General features: G+C 47.6%; 1 protein-coding gene across 2 annotated transcripts in view; it reads left to right on the top strand.

The window, feature by feature from the left end:
• SMARCC1 (SWI/SNF related BAF chromatin remodeling complex subunit C1) overlaps nt 1-26539 on the top strand; it is a 1286593-nt gene that overhangs the window by 373616 nt on the left and 886438 nt on the right. For both annotated transcript variants that reach the window (XM_069645843.1, XM_069645841.1), the window contains exon 7: nt 3995-4064. In XM_069645843.1, coding sequence (XP_069501944.1) covers nt 3995-4064 — 70 coding nt within the window. The remainder of the gene's footprint in view (nt 1-3994; nt 4065-26539) is intronic.

The raw sequence follows: 26539 nt of genomic DNA, 5'->3' as shown, positions 1-26539 counted from the left end.
TCTTGAGCCGGATCTCCTCAAATTCCGAAAGCTCCTAAAGAACTTACTTTTCACCTCCTCCTTCCCTTCCACCCAGCTCTGCTAAACCGCACAGTTGCTGAGATTGGTGTCTAGGGCCCTTATGTATCCTCCTGGGTCCTGGTTTCCCACACCTAATCGCCGCCTCCACCCGCTCCCAGCTCTTGCCTTAGCACCCACTGGCCTTTGCCTCCACAAGCCTGCACCTACTCATTAGTTGGCGCCTGACCACTCTCACCAAGTCATTTAACAGCTGCTTATTCCCGAACATTTCTCGCTTTGGTACCCCCAGCACTTACCCCCACTCCCTTCTCTCTCTGAACTTGCACGTTCTGCATGCTATCAAGGCCTAGTACCTCCGCCTCTAGCTTTCATTGTTATATTGCCTTCCTCTCCCATGTTTCTTTTTGCCCTGTGGGTGCTTTGAAAGACAATTTACTTGATGTTACAAATGCACAATAAAACAAATAAAATGCCCTCCGCGCATCTCATATCCTGTTAAAAAAAAGGAGCCATCAAGCTGGTTCCCTCCATGGAACAAAATCAAGATATCTATTCCATGTACTTGCTTGTTCCAAAGAAAGATCTAACAATGCACCCAGTGCTGCACCTGCACCCTGCAAACACATGTCAAACCACAAAAGTTCAGGATGACAACATTGCAGGAGGTCATCCCACTATTTAACTTTGGGGGATTACATGGCAACATTCGACATGAAAGATGCATATTTTCATATTTCAATGTTGCCAGCGCACACAAAATACCTTTGATTCAAATTGGGAGAAGAGCACTACCAATTCAAAGTGCTACCATTCACCATTGCATCAGCCCCCAGGGTATTCACAAAGGTGCTAGCAGTGGTGGCTGCCCACTTGGCAGGCATTCCATTCCAGTATTCCAGTGTACCCTTTTATAGACTGGGTAATTACCGGAGACTCTCCTCCGATGTGCCTTCAAAACACTCTGCTGTTCCAATTGTGCTTCTCCATAAAAGAAAAGGAAGGCGAGTCTAGTGCCCAGCCAAATAATGCCATTTCTGGGGGCACTTATCAAAACATACGTCATGCTAGTGTACCCCTCTGAGAAGGGGGTCCAAAACATACTGTTTCAAATACCCCACTACGTAGCCAGTTGTCCAGTGATGTTACAAAAGGCAACGTGCCCTCTAGGAATGTCCTCCTGCATCTACCCAGTGCCTCGCGCCAGGCTGCCCATGGCTAGCAAAACAGTTGTCACAGGCAAGTGGGTTGTGGAACAGTTTAGTGGTGGTTTTGCAACTTCTGGTTCAGTCGCTGCAGTGATGGAACAGACCTATTCTGCTAAAGGGGCAACCTTTCCACACACTGTCGATGGAAGCCACTCTCACAACAGACACTTTCATGACTGGGTGGATCGCTCATTTCCTTCACCGTACCGCTCACAGCCAATGGACTCATGCCCTGACCAACAAACACATCAAACGTCTAACTTCTAGCAGTTCTCAAGGCACTTCAAGCATTCAAGACTTGGCTAGCACACAAAAAAAGTCCTAATCCTCACGGACAGGACTACGGCCATGTGTTACATAAACTGGGGGGACACAATCTCCAGGGCTGTACGAACTAGCCCAGAACATCTGGCAGTAGGCACTATACCACGTGTTTCTAGTAGCTCAACATGTTCCAGGAGAACTCGATTCTCTGGCAGGCGTGCTAAGCAGAAATGCAATGCATCCCTTGGAGCACGAATGGCAGTTAAACACAAACTTGCTACACGTCTTTTCAGACTGGGGGTTCCCAGAAATTGACCTTTTTCGCAACCCAAGATAAAGTACAATGCCAAGATTACGTGTCCAGGTTTCCCCAGAGGGGATCCAAAGAGAATGCACTTCTGATGAACTGTTCAGGGAAATGTGCATACCCTCCACCCCCTCCCATGCACACACCAATTCTCAACAAAAAAGTCCACAAGCTACGGCAGGTACAAGTAACGCTCATTCTAATGGCTCCAATGTGGGCCAGCAAGACCTCGTTCTCAAACCTACAAATGATGTCCATGTCCCTGTGTCGTCCTCCATTAAAACTACCCTGCACAGACAACCTGTTGACCAAGGATCAGGGAACAACATTGTACCCATAATAATAATAATGCCCTCAGAAGCTGAACTTGGCAGCTTGGCTCCTGAGGTCATAGTGTTTGGTCACCTTAACCTAGACCAAAGGTGTATGGAAATACTGAGGCACGCCTACCTAACACACAGCACTGCTATATTAATACAAGTTTTGTGGTGTAGAATGCAGTCTCGCAATCCGACAGACTGTGTTCCAACCAATATAGTTAACTAACTCCTCTACCTACTTGACTCAAGATTAGTATTTAACTCACTAAAGGTACACCTAGTGGCTCTCGACGCTAACACAATCTCAAGTAAGATTTTGTGTTGAAGTACCCGTAGTGAAGGCTTTTATGGAGGCAGTCAAGAAACAGTACTCTCCAATCGCTAATCCCACTCCCGGCTGGGACCTCAATGTCGTACTTGCATGGCTCTTCTAGCCTTTACCTCGATTAGAAGGGTCACTGAACAACAAGCTCTTGTCTGTGCAAGATCCTTTACACAAATTCAAGGTGGTGCTCCGCACACATCCGCGATTCTCACCCAAGTTCATATCAAAGTGCATTGTAAATCAAACTATAGAGCTGCCTGCCTTTTTCTAAAATCCTCCAATCGCAGCAGAAATAAGCTTCATACAAGATGTACGCAGAGCTGTCATGTTCTAACTTCAAAAGACAGTTGATCATAAAAACAAATTGCTTCTTTGTCTCTAGCTGCTGGAAGAGAAGGGATCCTATCTCTAAAGCAGCAATATCTAAATGGATTGTCAACTGTATTGAACTGTTACTTTCTTGCCAAGAAAACATTGCCCTTTAAGCCCAGAGTGCACTCTTCTCGAGGCACTGGGGCAACTCTAGCCTTCATAGCAAATGTTCCCCCAGATGCCATTTGCAAGGCTGCTTCTTGGAGCTCAGTACACACTTTCATCCAACATTACTGCTTGGACACACATTCTAGGGGTGATACACTGGCTGGACAAGCGGTATTGAAACATCTTTGTAGCGCTACCCGCTAACAACCCACCTCCTTCTACTAGTATTGCTTGCTAATCTATGCAAAGCATGTGATTCTAAGCAGATCCACAAGCCCCAGAAGGGATACATTACTCGCTGTAATCTTATTTCTGATGCTTGTATCTGCTTAGATTCACATGCGACCTTCCTTCTTTCCCTCTTGGATTAGAAGGTGCCTGGGGGGGAAAAAGCATGGATCTTTCACACCTCATGCTCTCTAACTACACTTCGCAACTTTCACTCCTTGTCAGAAAAATAATCAACTGAGGGGCCTTGACGCGTGAAGGATCATGGGCATGTCCCACTAGGGATAGTATTCATGTGCAATACTCCAACTTCCACTAGCAGTCGGCCTATGCAAAGCATGTGAATCTAAGAGCAGGTTCAAGTATCCGAAATATGATTACTATGAGTAACGTATACCATACAGTAGAGTTGTGTTCCTGTGTCCTCCCCATCCCAAACCCCCCGCCCCTTGCACTGCTAACTAAAGTTTGACCGGTGCGCCAAAATGAAGCTGGGCAATGAAACTGAAAAAGTACACTCCCAAAGATCAGTTCGGGATCACCCAAACCATCAAAGCTGCAAAAAGATCTTCTTTGCCATTTATGTATGCTGCATTTTTTTTTAATCTGTACTTAAAATCGTGTGCCTACCTAATGCTTGTGTTTTAAGCATAATTGTTTCTGCCTTTCCTGCTGTGACATTACTTCTATGCAATGTTTAATATTTTAAGTTAACATTTTTGTTTGACTCTAATTTGAGTTTGTTTTTAGTATCCAAATTAGGAGCCATAGCGTATCCTTTCAAGACAGTTCATTTTTGAACTGTTCCACTTTCTTAGTGTCCATTTTATTTTGTCTCTTTTAGATGAGTGGTTGAGACCGGTGCTGAAAAGGGATAAACAAGTCTTGGTGCATTGGGGATTTTCACCGGACAGGTAATATCATATATCATATATCAAATACTTTTGTTAAAGTATTGTGTACTCTGTGCTACTGGTCCATCTCCTGATTAGGTATTCATGGTCTGTTTCATTGCTAGCAGTCACTGTCCGAATGGCAAATTATGGCCACACTTGGCTATAGTTCCCTAATAATGTTGCTTGTTTTAGGCATATATGAGCCAGTGAGCGATCTTGTTTGGTGTTCATGGTCTGCGCTAAAGGGTGTTGCTGCTAGTCTACACAACATAAACCTAATGAATATAGTATATATAGTATTGGGTCTTTTAAAGATTCATGTATTTTACCTATTCCTATGGTTATGCTAGAATTCTATCTTTGGGTTTCCTTTTACCAACTTGTGCATTAACCTTAATCTGTAGTCTTGATTATCTATACTTGGTTTGCTGTCAAAGGATTGTCTACTTGAGGTCCCCTTGCAGCTGCAACTCACTTTTGATATGCTACATTTAGTGACCCGTATTGCTCCCGGAGCATCCCATGTTCTTCAAAAATTATCTTTCACCCAGAGCATGTTTGGAAGCAGTAGGCTGGTAGCAACTTCATGATTTACTTTTTCCTTCATCAGTAGTGTTTTTAATGTAGGGATTTCAATTTCCCCCAATCGTGTCTAAATGGCTAGTGGTGCATTTTAAAACTATTGTACCCTGGCCATTTTTGTAGCCTCTAAGGACCCCGAGAAATGGCCAAAATTGCCTCCCAGTTTACCTAAGTTCTTTGAAGAGCCCATAAACTCATGTCACCAATATTCGGTTTAAACTTGTTGAGGACATCCTAAACATCTCAATTCAATTCTGTGTGCTTGCCTGAGAGAATGGAGTTAGGCCTGCTGATCTGCTTTGGATGGGCAGCAAAATCTCGAAGGGGATGTGAAATGGTATTTGGGCTAGTCTCCTACCCCTATGTTTTTATAATTTGGAATAACCATGTTGGCCTTTTGAAGAGGCAGTGCCCTAGTTGGATCCTTACTCATGTGCACCTCCGCCCAACAGTCTGTCCATTTCTCACCATCTGATGGGGATAAGGCCTGTACCGAGTGGCTGTGACTTCACACAGACTACATTTTTTTCTTATCTTTTGCACCTATTCTTAAGGCTTTAAATGGGGTGCAGTAGAAGTGCCTAGAAAACAGGTAAATGCAGAAATATACTTTGTTTATTTTCTGGTTGACAAAGACTGAAGACTAGCAAACAAATAATTAAAAGCAGACAAATTCAGAATGACAAACCTACAGGAGGTCATATATTTTATTTTATTTATTTTTTAAAGGGGGTTTTGTACTTTCCAAGATGGCCGCCGGGGTTGAGACAGTGAATCTGTGTGCTCCGTAACCCCACCACCCTAAATGCAAGAAACACTAGCTACAACCCCCTCCCCAGGTGTAGTTAATATCGGGAAGGTGCCAGAATACTAACCGAGCACCACGAAGGAACAATCGCAGAAGGGGCCACAATGAAGAGGAGCCTGGTGCGGCGGCCCAGTAGTGGATTGAGTGGCCACGAGGCGAAGGCAGCAGCGAACGGCCAGCAATGAGTAGGTGCCGGCCACGGGGTTGGAGCCAAAAGGAGGACACGCTGGCCCAGAGGGGGGCATAGTGAACCTCAGGAGGAAGGTCTGAGTCGAGCCCGGGGGAGGACGGTGTGTGGAGCTTCCTCGCTACTGACAGCAATTGCACGGGAGGAAGTACTTAGGAGAGGGGCCGCTAGAGGAAGGCCTGTCCCTGCAGAGGCCTGGCACAACAGACGTGTGAAAGGGCGCTGCCGAAACCCGCTGTGAAGGCGAGACAGCTGCGGACGCAGGAAGGATGGATGTCACGCAACAGTGCCAGGAGGGAGAGGAAACGAGGCAAACCCCCAGGAGCTGGATCAGGAGAAGACCAGCATGGCACAGCGCGGGAGCAAGGATGCAGCTGGGAGGTGCTGGTCAGATACCGCGCTGCAGGACACTATACGGTAAGAGGGGGGAGGGGTCGGACAGCCAGCCCCGGCTCCCTCACACCGCACCAGCCATCTCAGCAGGATCTGGCATAAAACGACCCCAGGTAACTCTAAGCAGGGCTAAGGACGAATAACTCTCAAAGCCCCCAGCCTACAAAAGGAAGAAGCAAGTGCCCCGCAAGGGGGGGCGGGGGAACTCAAAAGGAGGTTATGGGGAGAAATGTGTAAGGAAGCATAAGCCGCCCCAACTCCTGAGGGGGACTGGAGAGGTAGAATAAGGGCACCATCAAGCCCCACAAGAGGAACGAGCCACCTACCCAAATCCACACAAACCTCATAGCCCTGTTTGGTCTATCGGAAGAACAGCGGAAGTAAGGGGGCATTAAAGCAGAGTCAGAAGGCCAGCAACACGCAATAAGGCATAGGCCATCCTCTGGCCCAGAGGACACCCCAGATATGGTTTGATAGGTTATTTATAATACCCAGAAGTTTCTAAGCGCAGTCCCGGGGATCGAACCTGTGTTGCTCCATGTCGTCTTGCTACCAAAGCGAGCATGTTGCCCCTGGGCTATCCTCCCGAGACACAGCTACACAGACTAACAAGCCAGCAGAGAACAGCTGACACCGCAGAGGGAAGGTGAACCAAGGGGAATGCTCCCAAGCGACTGACCCCCCAACCCCCACCCGGAAAGAGGGTCAGGCAAGCGCTCACCCACTCCCTCCAACCGGTGGGATAAGGACTGATCAGAGGCAGGAGTGAAGAGGATTAGCACAGGCCGGCATAACTGATCGAGGAAGGGCAAATTACGGCCGAAGATGTCGGTGATTGCGGCCTTTATTTGTCTGCAGGGTATCCATGTGTACCCGTATTTGGACGACTGGCTCTTACGCAGTCCTTGCCCGCTGAAAGCCGCGTGCAATCTTCAGTCTCTGCTTCAATCTCCTGTTCCATCTTGGGCTGTCGAACTGGCGGAAATCTTCCATGACAGTATCACAGGACTTCATTTTCCTGGGTTTTCGCTGGAACACGATCGACTGCAGGGTGTACCTGACCGGGGACAGAAAGGCGGATCTGTTGGCCACGTGTCAGATGTTTGCGCAGTCGGAGAGCATGTCGGCTTGGTGGTTCCAAAGGCTTCTGGGCATCATGGCCTCGTGTGTGTTGGCTCTTCCTCTGGCTCGTCTCAAGATGAGGCGGACTCGGACGGCTCTTCGGAGTTCTTGGCGTCAGGCTGTGGATCCGGATTCCAAGTTGATCACGATTCCGGCTTCCATGAGAGCGGACCCAGAGTGGTGGTCATCTCTCAGCAACCTGTCGGCGGGTGCGGGGTTTCAGGACCTAGCCCCTACTGTGACGATAACGAGCGACTCCTCCCTTCTAGGGTGGGGTGCAACGTTGGATCATCTTCAGGTCTTGGATATCTGGTCGCCTCAGGACAAGCTCCTCCACATAAATCTAGAGCTTCTGGTGATCTTCCTAGCGCTCAGGGCGTTCAGACCAATCATTGCCAACAAAGTGGCCCGTATACGCACGGACAATGTGGTGTCGATGTATTACATCAACAAACAAGGGGGAACCGCCTCCCTCTCTCGTGGACCTGTCCACCCAGATTTGGGAGTGGGCTCTACTTCATGGTGCTTGGCTGCTTGCAGTGCACATCCCTGGCCAGCTGAATGTTACAGCTGATGCCCTCAGCAGGCGGACAGTGGTCAGCTACGAGTGGGAGTTGAAGGCGGAGGTCCTCTCATGGATTTTCCTGCGTTGGGGAACACCGGAAGTGGACCTCTTCGCTACAGTGGTAAACAAGAAGCTTCCTCAGTATGCCTCCAGAGGGGGGCTGGGAGCCTCCTTTCTGGGGGATGCTCTCGAGATTCCATGGCACAACATAAGAGCTTGCGCTTTCCCACCCCTGCCCCTAGTTCACGGGCAATTTGCAAGTTGAAGAACTCAGTGAACTGTTCCCTTATGCTCATAGCCCCGTTGTGGCCGACCAGGTTTTGATTCTCAGAACTTCAACACCTGTCGGTGTATCCGCCAATCAGGTTACCAGTGACCCCCGATCTTCTTCACCAGGGGTAACAGCAGCTGTAGCACCCCTCCCCACAATCGCTCAGCTTGGCGGCATGGTGCCTGAGTTCAAGTCTCTAGATCTTAACTTGTCTGTGGATAACATGCATATTATCCAGGCAGCTAGGAAACCCTCGACTAGGTCCCAGTGCAGGAGCAAATGGTTCAGGTTCTGTCATTGGTGATTAACCAAGCAGTTGGACCCAAGGGGGGGGGGGGGCTACGATTGACACGGTGCTGTCCTTTGTATCCTTCTTAGCAGAGTCGGGTGTCCATGTTTTGTCATGCAGAACTTACTTTCATCGGTTTCCGCTTACCTTTATACGGACCAATGCTCTTACTCTCTGTGTAACCCAGTGGTTAGACATTTTGCAGGTTTGACACGCCCCTATACTCCAATTCGTAGTCCGTACCGGTCGCGGGACTTAAACGTAGTCCTGACGCCGTTGTGCCATAAGCCTTTCGAACCAATGGCCACGGTGGACCTCAAGTACCTTTCCTGGAAAGTGTCCTTTTTGGTTGCCATTATGTCAGCAAGGCGCAGTGAGAGCTCCAGGCCTTGTCGGTGGAGAATCCCTTCTTGGTCTTTCACAAGGATAAGGTGGCCCTACGGACAAATCCTGCTTTCCTGCCGAAGGTGGCATCTGAGTTCCATCTGAATCAGTCAATCTCCCTGCCAGTCTTTTTTCCGAATCCTACCTTAGAGGCAGAAAGGGTTCTGCATTGTCTCGATGTCAGAAGGGCTCTTAAGTTCTATCTGGACAGAACTTCCGAGCTTAGGATTTCTTCTCAACTGTTTGTCACATTTGGTAACCCTCAGGGTAAGCAGGCATCTAAGGCGACAATTTTCCGGTGGACCGCCGCCTGCATTACAGAGTCTTTCACCGTCCAAGGGCTGAAGCCTCCTAAGGGTATTCATACACACCTGGTGCGAGGCAAGGCAGCCGCGATTGCTTTCAGAAATGTCCCTTTGGAGCCCTTCGCTAGGGCAGCTACTTGGGCCTCCCCATCTGCTTTTTGTAAGCATTATTGCCTTGACGTGAGCTCAAGAGCTTATGCTCAGTTTGGTCAGGCTGTGCTGAAGAACCTTTTTCAGTAAGGGGTATTTCCATCCACCCGTAGTTCCTGTAAGGAGTGCTTGGGAATCTCCCATAAATATGGAGGAAACTGGACAGGACGTAGGAGTATAACCAGGTTACTCACCGTAGTGACCACCTTACTCCTAGTCCATAGTCCTCTTTCCTCCATACGCCTGCCCGCCGTCCCCTCTAATAAGGTTCCTCTGTTATTGCTAATAGGTCTCTGACCTGGCGATAGAAAAGGACTGATGGGCGATGCATGGGGCGGAGCCAAGGTGGACGGGGTTACGGCCGCGTGGCGGGCCCCGCGCAAGAAAGAGGAAGGACACATTTTTGCCAAATTTTTGGATGCTGTTTTACAAAGTGCTCCACATTTTTGCCAAATTTTTGGATGCTGTTTTACAAAGTTTTCCGGTCCCGTCCCACAGGATGCAGAGGTGTCCCATAAGTATGTATGGAGGAAAGGGGACTATGGACTAGGAGTAAGGTGGCCACTACGGTGAGTAACCTGGTTTTTTCAGTCAGAAAACATTCAATAGAAGGAGGCAATATATATATCGCACACAAATAATGCTCTAGTACTCTAGACTAGAAGATTGAGGCATTTAACTACTTTGAAGTAGGAGCAAAAAGACATAGGTTAATAAGGTTACAAGTATTCTTAGACCGTGCATATATTTTGAGTTCACCATAGGAGTTGATTCAATGCAATAGGTTAGGTCAAAGTCAATGGCCTAAAGTCTTGTAAAGGATAAAGCAGTTCTGGTAGTTAAACGGAAAAGTCTTTGCCAAAGTTCTCGGAAGTAGTTGGAGAGAATCATGTGTTGGGTCATAAGTTGATTAGGCCTGCAAGTTGGGAACGTTTCAACCACTTTCACTGCGAGAGCTAAGTACTCTATCTCATTTCACAGTACCTTTTACAATTAAAGAAAAAGATGCAGCGGATTACTTCTGTTCTGGCAGTTCCTACAGATCTCGCTGTTCCTGAGCCTCAGTCTTCGGGCCAAGAGGGAGGACGTCGGGACTCCTGCACTGCACAGGGACTGGTCCAAAAGCTGGCAAATGGCAATTCTTTGATTCCGGTAGCTGTAGACAAGCACACAAACTGGTGTTCCTCTCCGTGTTCCTCTCCCTGGTTATTGGGTTTCCTGCAGCACTCTGAGGAAAATACAACCAGCTCCGAGAATGATATCCAGGTGGCTTAGTGTCCAGTTGATTGGTCCCACCAACTCAAAGGGAAAAGTCGTCCTTGCAGGGCTTCTCTGTCGAGATGAACATATAGATTTGGACCTGCAACAGGGCTTCACCGGGCAAAGTGATCTCAGCCTATTCCTGTGCAAAGCAATTTTAGCCTATTCCTGTGCAAAGCAATTTTAGCCTATTCCTGTGCAAAGCAATTTTAGCCTATTCCTGTGCAAAGCAATTTTAGCCTATTCCTGTGCAAAGCAATTTTAGCCTATTCCTGTGCAAAGCAATTTTAGCCTACTCCTGAAAATTTTAACCGCCTAATCTGTGATAGCCTATTGCGCAACTACTGGAAATATCCCTCCGTGTCCTTCCGAACAGTCTACCTCATGATACCTGTCCTAGCTAAGTCCATGAACATGAATACATTCCTGAGTATCCAGACAACCCTACTTCTACTCTGCTTCCTTGCCATAATGACCTATGCTTTGTTGGCAACATGCCCACCGAAGGACAGAAATATGAGACTTAGATCAAGATTGCCCTGCCTTTATGAACCTAAAATAAACTGTACAAATAGATTTCCCATACATAATGCCTCCCAAAACTCAGAATCTTCAACTAGATGTGCACAGCTTAATAGTTCTAACAATCTGGCCTCTGCACAAGACTCCTTCGATAAGTAAGATGCCCACAACTAAACATCCCCTTACCACCAAAACTAAAAGCACCCTATTTCGAAGGGATTTTGTCCTCCGACGTATTCCTTATCTTAGATATCTCCTTCCAGCTCTGCTGGCCTCGGAAAATTTTTCTCTAGAGGGCGCTGCGCGTCGACGTCCTCCGAGTCGATGTCCCTCGACAGCCGCCGTATCGACGCCGACGTCATCCTGCCTATAAAGGCCGCGCGCAGTGTCTGTTGCTCAGTTCCGTTTTTCCGCGCTTACTCAGTGCCTCGGAATACCGTTGCTCAGTTTTGTCAGGTTAATCCTATTTACCTCGAGTTATTCGATACCGTATTCGATGGCTTCTTCGACGGAACCGACAACTCCTCGATCCGGCTTCAAAAAATGCCAAGATTGTGGGAAAAAGATGTCGCTGACTGACCCTCACAGAGTTTGTCTGTGGTGTTTGGGAGCTGAACACCATTGTTCGGAGTGCGAGGACTGTAAGACAGCTAAGGCCCTAAAGGTGCATAGGGGGAAGCTGGAGAAAGGTAAGACTTTTAAAGCTTCTTCCTCGACGAAGTCGAGACATTCGTTTCCTCGTCACCATTCGCGCTCTAGGTCTCGGAGTGGGTCCCATCACTCCTCGAGATCGAAGCACTCGAAGAGGAGACGTCGAAGATCCCCTTCTCCGTCTTCCTCTTTCTCCAAAGAGAATCCCTTGCCCCACGAAACATAGTTCCCGGGCTGAATGGGAGGAATTCCGCAAAAATATGAGCGTCTTCGAGAAAGCGGCCTCGACCCCCTCGAAGACTGACGAGAGCGATGCTCTGGTCGAAAGACCCGAAGGTCAAAAACGCCGTGAGTCGCAGTACCTGGCGAAGGAAACCTCTCGAGCGCATCTCGAACCCTCGAGTAGGACTATGACCTCACCTTCATTGAAGGTTCCGTCGACGCCGAGGTCGGTGTCTTCGACGCCGTTGTCGAAGGGACCTTCGACATACGGGTCTGTCGACTCGACGCCAGCTTCGACACCGGCGTCGACGCCAAGAAAAGTCATGGTTACGACACACCCAGTGACTATCCCCAGGTCCTCGATGCGATATTGTCGAGCAGAATCCCAATTCTGTCGAAGTCATCGAGGCCTCCGCTTTTGTTTACGCCGCTACGCTCGAAGCCTTCGGCGTCGACGACATCGACTTTTTCGAGGCCGATTATGACAAGTTCGGCACCTTCTGCCTTGGAAATGGGGTTTACACCCTTTATGAGTTCAGAACAATTGAGAACTATGTCCTCAATTATGGAAGAGGGTGAATTGTCTGAACAGGGAGACACATTTGAGTTGCAGGGACCTGTAACCCCAATTAGAGAGGAATTTTCCTCTGAAGAACGCAGGTTAAAGGATCTTCATGATTCCTTACATGAGGCAAGTGGGTTAGACACTTCCCCTGAGGTGGAGTTTGCTAGGCCAGACCCAGGGGAGCATGCTGAAACCCCCTATAGAGCCTTAATGGCCAGGATCACAGAGTTTATGGGGTGGGCTGCACCTTCACAATCTTTCCAACAAGATGACCTCACGGATATTCTTGACAAAGGCCCACAGGAGGATCCTGTGGTGCCTTTTCATAAAGCTCTTCAGAGGAAGATTATGACGAACTGGGAAACCCCAGATGTCGTCCCGGCAGTAAATAAAAAACTGTCTACAAAATACAGGGTATCTTCTACAGACCCGGAGTTTTTGTCAAAACACCCATCCCCAGAAAGTCTGGTGGTACAGGCAGCATCTTCTACTGATGTCAAGACGGCTTATCCTACCGTCCCGCAGGGCAGGGACGATAAAAAATATGCTATGGCAAAGAAAGTTTTTTCGGCATGTAGCATGGCGTTAAAATCTGTTAATGCTACTTGCACCCTTGCTAGATTCAGCCATACACTTTGGGAGTGTGCTTCTACAGCGGCTGACTGCATCCCGGAGGGAGAAGAAAGGGAGGCGTTCCTGAATATCATACAGGACGGTAAAGACGCTATGTGCGAATCCCTCCAGACGGGCATTGATTCAGCTGACAGTATCAGCAGAGCAATGGCGGCAAGTACATCAACCAGGAGATTCGCTTGGTTGAGAAAGTCTGGTTTTGCCCCAGATGTGCAAGCCAGACTCTTGAACAGGCCATTCGATGGCTCTTCTTTGTTTGGGAAAAAGGCGGATGACAGTTTAGAGAAAGTGCAAACTTCAAAAGCAGCAGCAAAATCCCTAGGCACTGCAATCCATCAGACACCTTTTCGTCCCACAGGAACCTCTGCGAGGGGCAAGTCCTTTCGCTTCTACTCCGCATTCGGAAGAGGTAGAGGACGACTGGCTCAAAGGGGACAAAGAAGAACTACCCGAGGTGGACGGGGTAGATAATCAAAAGCCGCAGCAACAGCAGGTGCCTCTTTACCATCGGCATCAGCATCTGCATCAGCCGCCCCAAAACCACTCTGAGGACTTCCCTCACAGGACACCTGTAGGAGGCAGGTTGACTCAACATCTGGCGGAATGGCAGGCTATCACGTCAGATGCTTGGGCATTGGAAACAGTTGCCCAAGGTTACTGCCTGCCTTTCCTACGCATACCTCAGTCATCCACCGGGATGGTACTCCCCTTACTTTCTCATTCCAAAGAAAGACGGAGGACTGAGACCCATCTTGGACTTGCGGGAATTGAACAAATTCCTCAGGAAAGACAAATTCAAGATGGTCACTCTTTCTCAGATCCTCCAAGCCCTTCAGTTCCAGGACTGGTTGGTATCTCTGGACCTTCAGGACGCTTATTTCCATGTGCCTATCCATCTCAAACACAGGAAATACCTGAGGTTCGCAATTGGCGACTCTCATTATCAATTTCGAGTGCTGCCATTTGGGCTGACCTCCGCCCCGAGGGTCTTCACCAAGTGTCATGATCACTGCTTCCAAGGAGCCAGGACCAGCCCAACGTCCTTGGAAGCAGGCCCCTAACCCTAATCCTAGGCACAAGCCAGTCCCCACGGGGACCTTTTGGACCTTGTCCTAGCGCCGGTGGCACCAGGCTCATCGGAATCATCGGTCCCGGCACTGGAAGCGCCGGGCTCATAATGTGTGCAGATGCTTGGGTGGACTTACCTGCAGCAGACCATGCTGCTTACTTACCAGCCACTTAGAAGACCTCTGTGAACAGGAACTACTTTCTTACCTGGGTGGGGCAAGCTCCACTCCCTGGATTCAGCACTGGAAAGCTTCTGGAACTATTTTCTTACCTAGGCGGGGCCGTGGAGGAAGATGCCTCATCACTCCAAGGCTATTTAAACCACACCCGATAGACGAAACGTGCTTCGCGTTATTCTGCATCTGCAGCAGAACGCTCACGGAGTCTGTTCCACCCTTTCTTCTTTCGATCCTGAATCTGCAAGAATCATACTCACCATTCCTGTATCCAGTCGACAGCAACACCTGCAGAGACAAGAAACAGCAGGTTAGCAAGGCAGCCTTAACTCGCAGTGCTACTCACCTGATCCATCGGCTGCGGTCATTTCGGCACGCTGCACCTCCGCCTGTGAAGACAAAAGCATTGTCATTACTTACCGGCACTCCGTGAATTCTGGATTTCTTCACGCTGCATCGCCGACTGCGGAGATAAAAGCATTGTATCTACTTATAGGCATTCCGCGGACTCCGGCGCTGCAAACCAACTTCTGAAAGACAAAAGAAGAGACATTAGACAGGTATTTACTTACGCCCATCTCGCTCTTCGCAATAGAACGCCTGCAAATACTCCGGCGTCTCTTCAGCACGAACTACGCTGCAAGGGAAAAGACAGTTGGAGCGCTTGCATTTACTCACGCATTTCCAGGCGCTTCACTCCATCTTCCTCAAGAGTCCTGCAAGACAAAAGGGAGAAAAGCATTATACGAAGTCCTGTTCAATGTTAACGTGCCTTGCACCTAAAGACTATAAAGACTAAAAAGGTGTCTGGAAACTCACCGCTCGTGCAGTTAACGACGGTAACGGTCCTCTGTCAAGAGGCCTATGTTTCACCAGTGAAGGAACTGGCAACAGCGCCCTGCACCAGACGCAGATGGAGAGCCCAGCATTCATCTATCTAAGGTGAGCACGTTGACCTGGGGGCTCTACGGAGAAGCTAGGGAGAGAGAGGAAGAGGGACATTGAACAACCCAGACCATTAACCCCCATATTCTTTCACCTGCAGAAACCTCACCCTACGAGTTCGACACACAGTGCGGAGAGGTTCGACCCCAGAAGCCCATCGAGTTCTGCACATCACCTTTCGAGTCACAGACACCTTCCTGCCAAGACCAGCGCCTCCGTGGGAATCAGGTGAGCGTTACACCAAGCTGATGTTGGTAGTGGCTGCAAGTCTAAGGAGGGAAGGGATTCACGTCTACCCCTACCTGGACGATTGGTTGATCAGGGCTGTATCTTCGGAACAAGCTCAGATCCAGCTAAATCACGTGTGCCACTCCCTTCACAAACTGGGCTTCTCCCTCAATTTAAAGAAGTCACAAATGATACCATCACAGAGACTCCAGTTCATCGGAGCGATCCTGGACACTTCCCTGGGAAAAGCCTCAGAGGTGAGGGCTCAAGATATTCTACAGATGGTTACCAAGTTCCAAAATGCCCAAAGTCTCCCAGCCTTCGACTTCGACTTTTTGAGGTTGCTAGGCCTCATGCCATCCTGCATTTTCCTACTGCAGAGGCTCGCCTGAGAATGAGATCCCTCCAGTGGGCACTGAGGACTCAGTGGTCACAATTCTCAGGAAGAATGACAGATCTTCTTCAGGTTCCCGACAGGGTGGCTCGAGACCTTCAGTGGTGGGCCTGTCAGGAGAACATTCTGAAAGGAGGACATTTTTGGCAACCCTGGCCGGAGATAACGGTAGTCACGGATGCCTCACTCGCGGGGTGGGGAGCCCACGCCAACGACTTGACCATCAGCGGTCGTTGGTCTCCATCGGAGTCCAGACTACATATCAACCTGTTAGAGCTGAGAGCCATCAGACTTGCGCTGAAGGCGTTCCTGCCAGCTGTACAAGGGAAAAACGTCCTGATAATGACGGACAACACGGTGGCCATGCATTACCTCAACAAAAGGGGAGGCGTAGGATCACTACCCCTGTGCAGAGAGCCGATGCAGCTCTGGTTTTGGGCAATCCAAGAAGGAATCTCTCTATCGGCAGTTCACCTAGCCGGAGAGAAGAATTTGACAGCGGACGCTCTGAGCAGGCAGAGTACAGTCTCCCACGAGTGGGAACTAGCTCAGGAAGTCCTTCAAGAGATCTTCGCCCTTTGGGGAACCACTCAGGTGGATCTGTTCGCCACCAGCGTCAACAGGAAGTGCGATCTGTTCTGCTCAAGGCAATTTCCCCCCCCGAGAGGAGCTCTGGGAGACGCGTTCATAGTGGACTGGGAGTTTCCGCTTCTGTACGCGTTCCCACCGGTCCCTGTCATTCCTCAAATGATCAGGAGGTTGAGAAGATTCCGGAGAACCATGATCCTAATTGCCCCGGATTGGGCCAGGAGCACGTGGTACTCAGACCTTCTAGACTTGTCCATCTGCCCTCCAATTCGACTTCCACTCAGAGAGAACCTACTCTCACAGAAGGGAGGTCAGGTTCTCCATCCAGACATAAAAACCCTCAACCTTCACGCTTGGCTTCTGAAAGGCTGAGGATTGGGACCTCCCTGATGATGTTAAGGAGGTGTTGCTTTCGGCAAGGAGGCCAGCAACAGAGTCTTTATACCGCTGCCGTTGGAACAGATTTTGCAGCTGGTGTAGAGAACAGAATATTGACCCCTTTTCATGTGGTACACCAATGGTTTTGTCCTTCCTACTATATTTGGCGAATTCAGGCCTTCAAGTTGGCACCATTAAGGGCTATCTCGCAGCGCTATCCATCTTTAAGCACACTGCGGAAGAACCATCCTATTTCAAGTTACCCTTGGTAATACAGTTTCTAAAGGGGTTAACCAATGTTTATCCCCCAAGACCATTCCAAGTTCCCCTGTGGGATTTAAACTTAGTCCTAACTTTCCTGATGGGCTCACCTTTCGATCCTCTCCATTCTTGTTCGTTAAGATTCCTTACCCTTAAAACTGTTTTATTAATAGCACTTACATCTGCTAGAAGGGTGAGCGAATTACAAGCTCTTTCTTGTAAACCCCCTCATACAATCTTTCACAAAGACAAAGATGTCCTGCAAGTGAAGCCTAATTTCCTCCCAAAGGTGGTTTCTGAATTCCATATCACTCAGAAGATTACCCTACCATCTTTCTATCCTCCTCCTCATCCGGGGAAAGAGGAAGAGAGGTTACACAGGCTAGACCCTAGAAGGCCTTTAAGTTTTTACATCAGTAGACTAGCCAGGATAAAACAGGCAGACCAACTGTTTGTAGGTTACACAGGTCACAAGCTGGGGTTACCAATAACTAAGCAGACCATTTCCAGATGGATCATTCTAGCCATTCTGGAATGTTATAAACTGGCAGGGAAAGAGCCCCCTCAAAACCTTAGGGCTCATTCGACCAGAGGTATTGCAGCTTCATCGGCCCTCAAAAGAGGTGTGCCGATTAAAGACATCTGTGCGGCCGCTACATGGTTGTCTATCCATACCTTTACACGATTTTACAACTTGGATTCCTCCTCCAGTCAAGAGACTAGGTTTGGAAGGGCTGTACTGCACTCTATTCATCAATAGAAGACAGCGTGAAGTCAGTACTCCCTCCTCCAATGATAGAATACTGCTATGGGAGCCTATCTAAGATAAGGAATACGTCGGAGGACACAATCCCTTCGAAGAACAAGTTACTTCTTACCTTGTAACGTTCTTTCGACGGGATGTTCCTCCGACGTATTCCTTATCGACCCTCCCATCCATCCCTGCAGTTCTACTTCCCTTGTTGTTGCAGCTTACACTCCTTCAGGGTGATTAGTTTAGTCCAGAAAGAATTATTGTGGGCTACAAATCGGAACTGAGCAACGGACGCTGTGCGCGGCCTTTATAGGCAGGATGACGTCGGCGTCGATACAGCGGCTGTCGAGGGACATCGACTCGGAGGACGTCGATGCACAGCGCCCTCTAGAGAAAAATTGTCTGAGGCCAGCACAGCTGGAAGGAGATATCTATGATAAGGAATACGTCGGAGGAACATCCCGTCGAAAGAACGTTACAAGGTTAGAAGTAACTTGTTCTTCTATCAGGATCTCTTATCAATGCCAGATCATTGGTGGCCCACGCCACTGATATTGTAGACACCCTAACTAATGAGAACCTGGACCTGCTTGCCATAACTGAGACCTGGCTTCACGAGGCAGCAGGACCCACCCTCATGGTAGCTGTACCAGATAGCTACCAGATACTCAGAGCTGATGGACCAAACGCCAGAGGCGGCGGCTTAGCCATTATTTCCAAATCTAACTTGACTATTAGACTCGCTACTCCTCCATCCTACCAATCATTTGAGATACTCACAGATAAACTTCCCCTATCTAATAACTGTACACTCAATATCCATCTGGTATACAGACCTCCAGGTCCATTGGGAACCTTTGAGGAAGACCTAACCTGCCTCCTAGCCAACAATGCCAAAGACCATGCACAAATCCCACTGTTGGGTGACTTCAATCTTGGTTTTAATGGCATTGATGATAGACATGCCCAATCAGTAGCAGCCCTACTGAAGGATCATGGGCTGATGCAAAATGCCCTTACCCCTACCCACACCACAGGAAGGACCCTCGATTGAGTCGCCGACCTGAACTGTAATATTACCATTACTAACCTTGCCCCACAACCCTGGACTCACCATCTAATTACCTCCTCTGCCACACTAGACCTCCTTTGCCCCAAAACTATTGTTATGCCACCTCCACTCCCCACTAGAAGTAAAAAGGATATAACAGCTGAAAATGTACTCCCACATCTCCTCTCTGCCATTAACAACCTAGCCAGTAATACAGACACTACCTTACTAGTGGATGTCTTCAACAGCGCTATGACCAAGGCACTGCACCCCATTGCACCTGTCAAACTTTGCAAAGGTAGACAGAAAACTCATCTTAATACTTGGTTCACGCCCCAACTTAAAGAATTAAGACTCCAAATAAGAAAGCTCCAATCAACTTGGCGTCACTCTTCCACTGACGAGAATAAAGCCAAGCTAACAAACCTCTCTAAACTTTACAAGAATTAAATAATTAGCACAAAAGAAAACATTTAATGACAGACTTTCAAAGGCAAAATCGGACACCAAGAACTATTCTCTATCCTTCAGGAAATGGGAATCGCCGATACCACAGGCTGACAACATTCCTAAAGATGAGCCTTGGTGTACTGACATACAAAATGCCCTGTCGAATAAAATTGCCTCACAAGAAAGCCTCCTTGCTCTTACCTGAGCAGCAACCCCCACCAGACACTCCAGACAGTACCGCCCTACCTTTCAGTTTTAAGAAAATTTCGATCTCGGACAGAAAAAATCATACTCTTTAAAACCTTCAAATTGTAAAGGGGACAACTGCCCGGCCCACATAATAAAGGAAAGCAGCTAGAGACTTGGCCCCTTTCATCGCAAAGCTCATTAAGGCATCCTTCAAGACTAATTCAGTGCCCAATAATCTCAAAGAATCATGGGTGCTCCCACTGCTCAAAAAACAAACATTAGAGCCCTCCATCCCGACAAACTATAGACCTATCGCCACAGTCCCCTTCTTGCTTAAAATTATAGAGTAGCTTACCCTCAAATACAGGACTACCTGGAAGTTAACCACCTATTAGGATCACGCCAATCTGGCTTCCTCCCTCTCCATGGCACAGAAACAGCCTTAATAGACCTTGAGACCCAAATTGACGAGTTGAAGGACAACTGGAAATCGGCCATGCTACTCCTCCTTGACCTATCTGCTGCCTTTGACCTGGTGGATCACGCAGTGTTATGCAACCACCTCAGGTCGGCTGCCCATTTCTCAAGTGATGCCATAACTTGGTTTCAGTCCTTCCTAGCTAACCGGACAATGATTCTTCTCCCCATCAGCCTTTGCTGATCCCATACAAATTTCTTGTGGCGTACCTCGGGGATCATGTCTCACCTACCATGTATAACATCTTTACTAAGCCCCTGTTTGACAAGTTTGATAGACTGGGCGTCACCTACAGCAATTACGCAGATGACACCCAGATCCTCATTCCTTTTTTGTGCAACTTTCTGGAAGACTTGGCATTAGTAAATAAGATATACCTCATCGTTCAGGCATGGATGGCATCCTGCGGCCTTTGCCAGAAGGACGCCAAACGGAGTTACTGATACTAGGTTCAGTGACGGCCCTTAAAAAAACTTAACCTCAGCCATGCATCATTCAACATTGACAACAACGTCATCAAGATGATGCCTGCAGTTAAAACCTTGGGATTCTACCATGACTCTGCACTTGCCCTCAAGAATCAAGTCATCTCACTAGCATCCACAACAGCCTACACCTGCAAACTGATCCAAGCCTGTAGACCTTTTCTATCGGAAACTAGTTGCACCACCCTGGCCAGTGCACTCATAATATCCAGATTGGACTATTTTAATGCCTTGTACACGGGAGCTAATAAGTACATTACTGACAAATTGGAAAGACTTCAAAACAATGCCCTTAAAGCAGCTTTGAATATCCCTATTAGAGATCACATTTCCTCATTTAGAAGAGATGTCCACTGGCTTAAGATTAACGACTGGGTCCTCCTTAAAACACTCTCTCATGTCTAAATGTCTGAACAATATATCGCCACCATATCTTGTAGAAGGAATAAACGAGACGTACCTCCCACCCCATGAGGTCTGCCAATGCCCATACCCTAGAGATCCCCAGATTTAAACATACCACCGCTGGTGGCTCTAGTTTCCCGGTCATAGCCGCGCAATCCTGGAATGCCCTCCCCTTAGATCTCAGAAAGGACCAACCCTATTCCAGATTTAGACAGAAAATCCTCTCCTTGATACAAACGACTCCCAATCTGTCTCGTCCTGCACTTGTACCATAACTGCACATGCTACCGAATGCCGGCTAGGCCTTAACATTCTCAATGCATCTGTTACCACTGCATCACTTGACTCTAATCATGTTATAACTATATGCGTCCCCCCTAGACTCTGTGCAATCTAATGTGGCAGTAATTCTGAATATTTCCTGCATTATGTACCCTACTTACTCTGCAACTGAGCTTCAGGTCATTTTGCTCCCAGCTACCTCAGGGTTTGGTGCGCGTTATCAAATAAACAAACCAACCAAGGTGCCAGGAGTTGCAGCAAACTCTTCTTCGGTTCTTTCTTTCCAGTGGTCGACTCTGCCTTCCAAGCCAAGAGACTTGCCTTTTATCTAGTTTCCTCCCATTCATTCCAGCCTAGCTTCGACTCACCCAGCCGACAGCCAGGACAGCCAGCCAGTCACGCCAGAGTGCATTTGGGTCTCCTCCCTCACTTCCTGCCCACCCCAGACACTTGGGCGCCAGAGGCGGTATTCTGTCCTGAAGCCCACCAAAGGCATAGGAACAAAGGGACGAAACCTGGTTTGGCGCTCAGACACAAACTCCTAGAAGGACCTTTCCAAAAAGAAATGGTGAAAAAAGACCAGGACTTGTTTAAACAAAGGGTGCTCAGACGCCGTCTTGAAAAACATGGCTGCCACGATTTAACGCTACCGGTGTTCGCGGTTGGGAAAAATCATGGAAGTTGTAAAAACACTGCCATCAGCCATTTCGAGAGGAAAGAGTAGCATTTGACTGCTACATGAGTATTTAGACACAGGGGATACTAATACCCCCTCCAGCAATCTATTGTAAGATCGGGTGTGCTGGGTCTAGCAATTTGAAAAGACTAGTAAAGTTATTTTCACTTTACATTAGCTGGCAAACAGTAGTTTATCCCATAGAAGGTATTTAAACCTTGGGAAAGCCTGAAAGGCTTCCTTGTGCCACATCACTGAGTGCTGTGTGACACACATGAAAATATGCCTATGAAGGGGGTCTAAAACTCCATAATCTAAGAACACAAGAGTAAAAAAACTCATCAAAATACATGAGAGAGCGGGGGAAAAAAGGTTCACACTCTCCAGATAAAAAAATCAAGTCCTCAAAATCCAGCAAAGTTGCTGGGGGTCTCTAAGGTGAAGGGAATTAGCACATGTTTGAGAATTCTCCCTAACACGGTTGAGGGAGGGGGTTTGGGGGGAACCTGGTACAGAACCAACTCGAGGAAGGGGGAAATACCCAGCCAAGTAGGGAAGGCATTCAGAATTGCGATAAATGGTGGCTAAGGAAAGAGTGATAAGTTATCTTGCTGAATATAAAAGGGCTGAACTCTCCAGTTGAGAGGAACAAATTCGAACAATATTTAGCAAGGCAGGGCCCAAACATAATTGCCCTGCAGGAAACTCATATACAGGAAAATGACAAATATAGACTTAGAATAAGAAGATATGACCGAATACAGCAGGCACACAGCTCAAAGAAGACTGGGGCACTCTAATAGCATAAATACATAACCTGGACCTCAAAATAACGGGTGTAAGTAAAGACAACAAGGGTAGGTACATAGCAATAATGCTCCAGGGCGGAGGGGAAACATTAACAGTAGCATCACTGTACGCCCTGAACACAGGGCAAGACTCCTATATACAAAAAATTGTTGTAGAAAATGGAGGGGTTTGCCAAAGGAAATATCTTAGCGGGAGACTTCAACCTTGCATGGGACCCGGAGAGGGATAGAAGTGCTAGATTATATCACACACAGAATAACCCTTCGAAGGAATTGAAGGGGAAAATGGAAAACCTAGCGCTAGTGGACACAGATGGGCATCAAGGAGAGACTATATATGGGTGTCACACCACCTGTTAGGGAGAGTGAAGGAGGTGGATGTGGGGGCCATCACCATATCGGATCATGCTCCCATTACCATGTCGGTCACATATACCCATTCAGCAGGCCTTTGGGAGTGGAGGTACCCGGTACAAATATTCATGGACCAGATCCTTGGGAAAGAAATGAAGGAGGAGATGGATCAATACATCAACTGAAAGAAACCCGGGGAGTAGACCCGCAAATAATATGGGATGCATTTAAGGCTACTATAAGGGGCAAGTTAATGGCGATAAAAATAAGAAGGAAAGGGGAGATAAGGCAGCTAGAACGGGACCTGGAAGATGAATTGAAGTCACTCACGGGCCAAATGGCAGCTTGGTCCATGGGGGAGGTTCGAAAGGAATCCAGGGCGGTGAGAGGCCAGCTGGACACTTTACTAACAAGTAGAGCGGAGAGGGCCTTGTTGCATCTCAAACAGAAATATTACAGCAAAGGAAATAAAGCAGATGGAATGCTGGTGAGAATGCTAAGAAAGGAGGAAAAGGATAGAACCATCCTAAAAATTAAAAGAGGGGAGGGAGGGGAACAAACGGATGTTAAGTCCATTAAGAGGGAATTTACCGAATTTTATGGGAAGGTTTATAAATTGGAAGGTCCCAATGAGGGGGCACAGGAGGAATACTAAATGTACACTACCTAAGATCACTCCCCAAGAAAGGGAGGATTTAGAGAAGGAAATGACAAGAGGAGGTGATCAAAGCAATAGACGCGCACCCTCGGAACAAAGCCCCGGGACCCGATGGCTTCTCGTCAGAATTTTATAAAACATATAAGGAAGCATTGTCCCTGCGATTGGTCTCACTGTATAACCGTTTTGGGGAAGAGGGGGGAATAACTCCTTCAATGGAAGAAGCGAAAGTGATACTTCTACCTAAACCTGGGAAGGACCATACAATGTGCGGCTCCTACAGGCCGATTGCTCATCAACCTAGATGCCAAGATATACACTAAAATCTCGTTGTTGCGACTGGAGTCTCTTCTCCCCAGGCTGATAGACCCCGACCAGTCAGGATTCATACACTGAAGGCAAACCCATGATAATACTAGCAGGATTGAACATATTATAGAGAAGGTCAATAAAAAGCGTATTGCAACCCTTCTGGGCGCAGAAAAGGCCTTTGATAGGGTGGAATGGGAGTTCCTTTTCCTCACATTGCGCATGATTGGCTTTGGAGAGGCGTTTATATAAACAAATTGCAGCCAATTACAAGTCACCCTCCCTGCGCTTGCTTATAAATGGGGAATTGTCCGACCCGGTGGAGGTTTCGAGGGGCACGAAACAGGGATGCCAGATATCCCCACTATTGTACGCCATACCTAGTGCTCCTAACAGACGGGTAGATAAGCAGGCAATTTATTGACATTTCTCTAACCTGCGATGCATGCTTGTACCTCCAACACACATTAACTAGGCTACTACACCATAGCCTAGGAAGCACCTGCACTGTACGGTTTCCACCTATCTAACTACAGCTGTAGTTATGCATAGTGTTTAGCATATTCAGTATCTATTGCATAATGGCCTTGTCTACATTCCTTGTCACCAGCAACCAGGATAGTCACATTGGGGTCCCCCCATGTGAGTCAGTACTCATCCTACCCAACATGTCGGATACAGCTATAAATAACTCTGCCCACACTTGCTCAAAGAACCATTACGTGCCAGGTCCAGTAGCCTATGCTTCCCAACCTAGCTCGACCATTGATAGAAATAACAAATTACGTGCCAGACTTAACAAATAGCATGAGCTGCCTAGAACACTTCTCCCCTCTACAAAACGTGAAATTAAATGCCAACATAATATGGAATGTAATGCTTCCAATCTCCTTCCTGCCCTATCGGCCACAACACATTCCCAGAACCCTTAGATCTAAGCCTAAGTCCAGTGCTAGAAGCATACCAAATCATGTACATCATTCCTACAAAGGAGCACTCAATGTAAGATCACTAGTTGCCCACGCCCTTGATATAGCTGACCTAATTACTGAAGCTAACTTGGACTTCATTGCTATAACGGAGACCTAGCTACATAACGCGGCAGGGCTGTCACTTATGTTGGCCATCCCCGACGGCTATACTATATTTAGGCAAGACCGAGAATGCACCCGTGGAGGTGGAATTGCCATCATATCCAAAACTAATTTATCGCTAAGGCTAGCCCCTGACCATAGCTAACACCATCAACTCATTAGGACTATCCGAAAAAAGTTAACAATCCCACCCATCTGAATGGTAGAATATTAGATTGGGTCGCCGACTCTAAATTGGACAGCTGTCATTTCTTCCATTTCGTCACTACCCTGGACTGACCATTCACTGGTGTCCTTTAACCTTCTAACCACCAGACCATCTACCATAGCCCCACCTACGGCACCATCATGCCCAACTAGAAATAAGAACATGACAGTGGACACCGTCATTCCTGCTATCCTCCCAACATTAAATTCACTGCCAGACAATCTAGACCCCAGTGTACTAGTCCATGAATACCATAAAATATTGCTACTATGGACAAAATTGCCCCACTCAAATTGCGAACAAGTAAACCCAAAGCCCATTTAAATAAATGGTTCACGCCTGAACTCAAGGCCCTACGCCTAACAAAGAGAAAATGTGAATCTGCCTGGAAACTATGCCCAACTAATGAGAATAAGGCTTACTTAACCTCTATCTGTTGCCACTATAAAAATTAAGTTTACCTGGCAAAGCGGAATTCCTATGATCATCACATTGCCAATTCCAATTCGCGCATGAAGGAACTTTTCTCCATACTGAAAGAACTCGAGTCACCTTTTGCCACACCAGACACTTGCACCAAGGATCAGACCTGGTGCGCAGATATCCAACGCGCTAGCAAATAAAATAAACACCCTCCAAAATAAAATCCAACTAAAAAAAGACTCTAAACCTTCCTAACCCGCCCAAGTCACCGCTTAATGCTATTCTCAACACTCAGATGAATTCTCCTTCACCAAAACCACTACTATAGAGGTAGAGAAAATCATCCTCTCCCTTAAACCTTCCAATTGTAAAGGTGATATCTGTCCAGCACAGATTATAAAAGACGCTGCCAGAGACTTAACACATTTCATCTCCAAACTCATTAATGCTTCATTCTCTACAGGCAACATTCCTGCCAACCTAAAACAATCTTGGGTGCTTCCGCTTCTCAAGAAGCAGACACTAGATCCTCTCATCCCTACTAATTACCACCCTATTACTACGATACTATTTTTATTGAAGATACTGGACAAAGTGGCTTATGCCCAGATTGAAAAATACCTTGAACTACATAAGTTGCTAGACAGTCTGGTTTCCGTCCACTACATGGAACTGAAACAGCCCTTATTGACTTACAGACCCAAATAGATTAACTGAGAGCTAAAGGAAAGACAGCACTCCTCCTCTTACTTAATCTCTCAGCTGCATTCGATCTTGTGGACCACAAGTTCCTCTGCAGAAATTTGGACTCGGCTGCTCATTTCTCTACTCAGGCTATCAGATGGACAGAATCCTTTCTGAGCAAGAAAACTAAGAGTTTTTCCCCTTCTGCAGCAGCAGACCCCACACCCATCACCTGTG

This window comes from Ambystoma mexicanum, chromosome 2p, assembly GCF_040938575.1.
Source record: "Ambystoma mexicanum isolate Mex_15411 chromosome 2p, UKY_AmexF1_1, whole genome shotgun sequence".
Lineage (NCBI taxonomy): Eukaryota > Metazoa > Chordata > Amphibia > Caudata > Ambystomatidae > Ambystoma > Ambystoma mexicanum.
The sequence above is the reverse complement of the archived record's forward strand: the minus strand, read 5'-3'. Positions and strand labels throughout refer to the sequence as shown.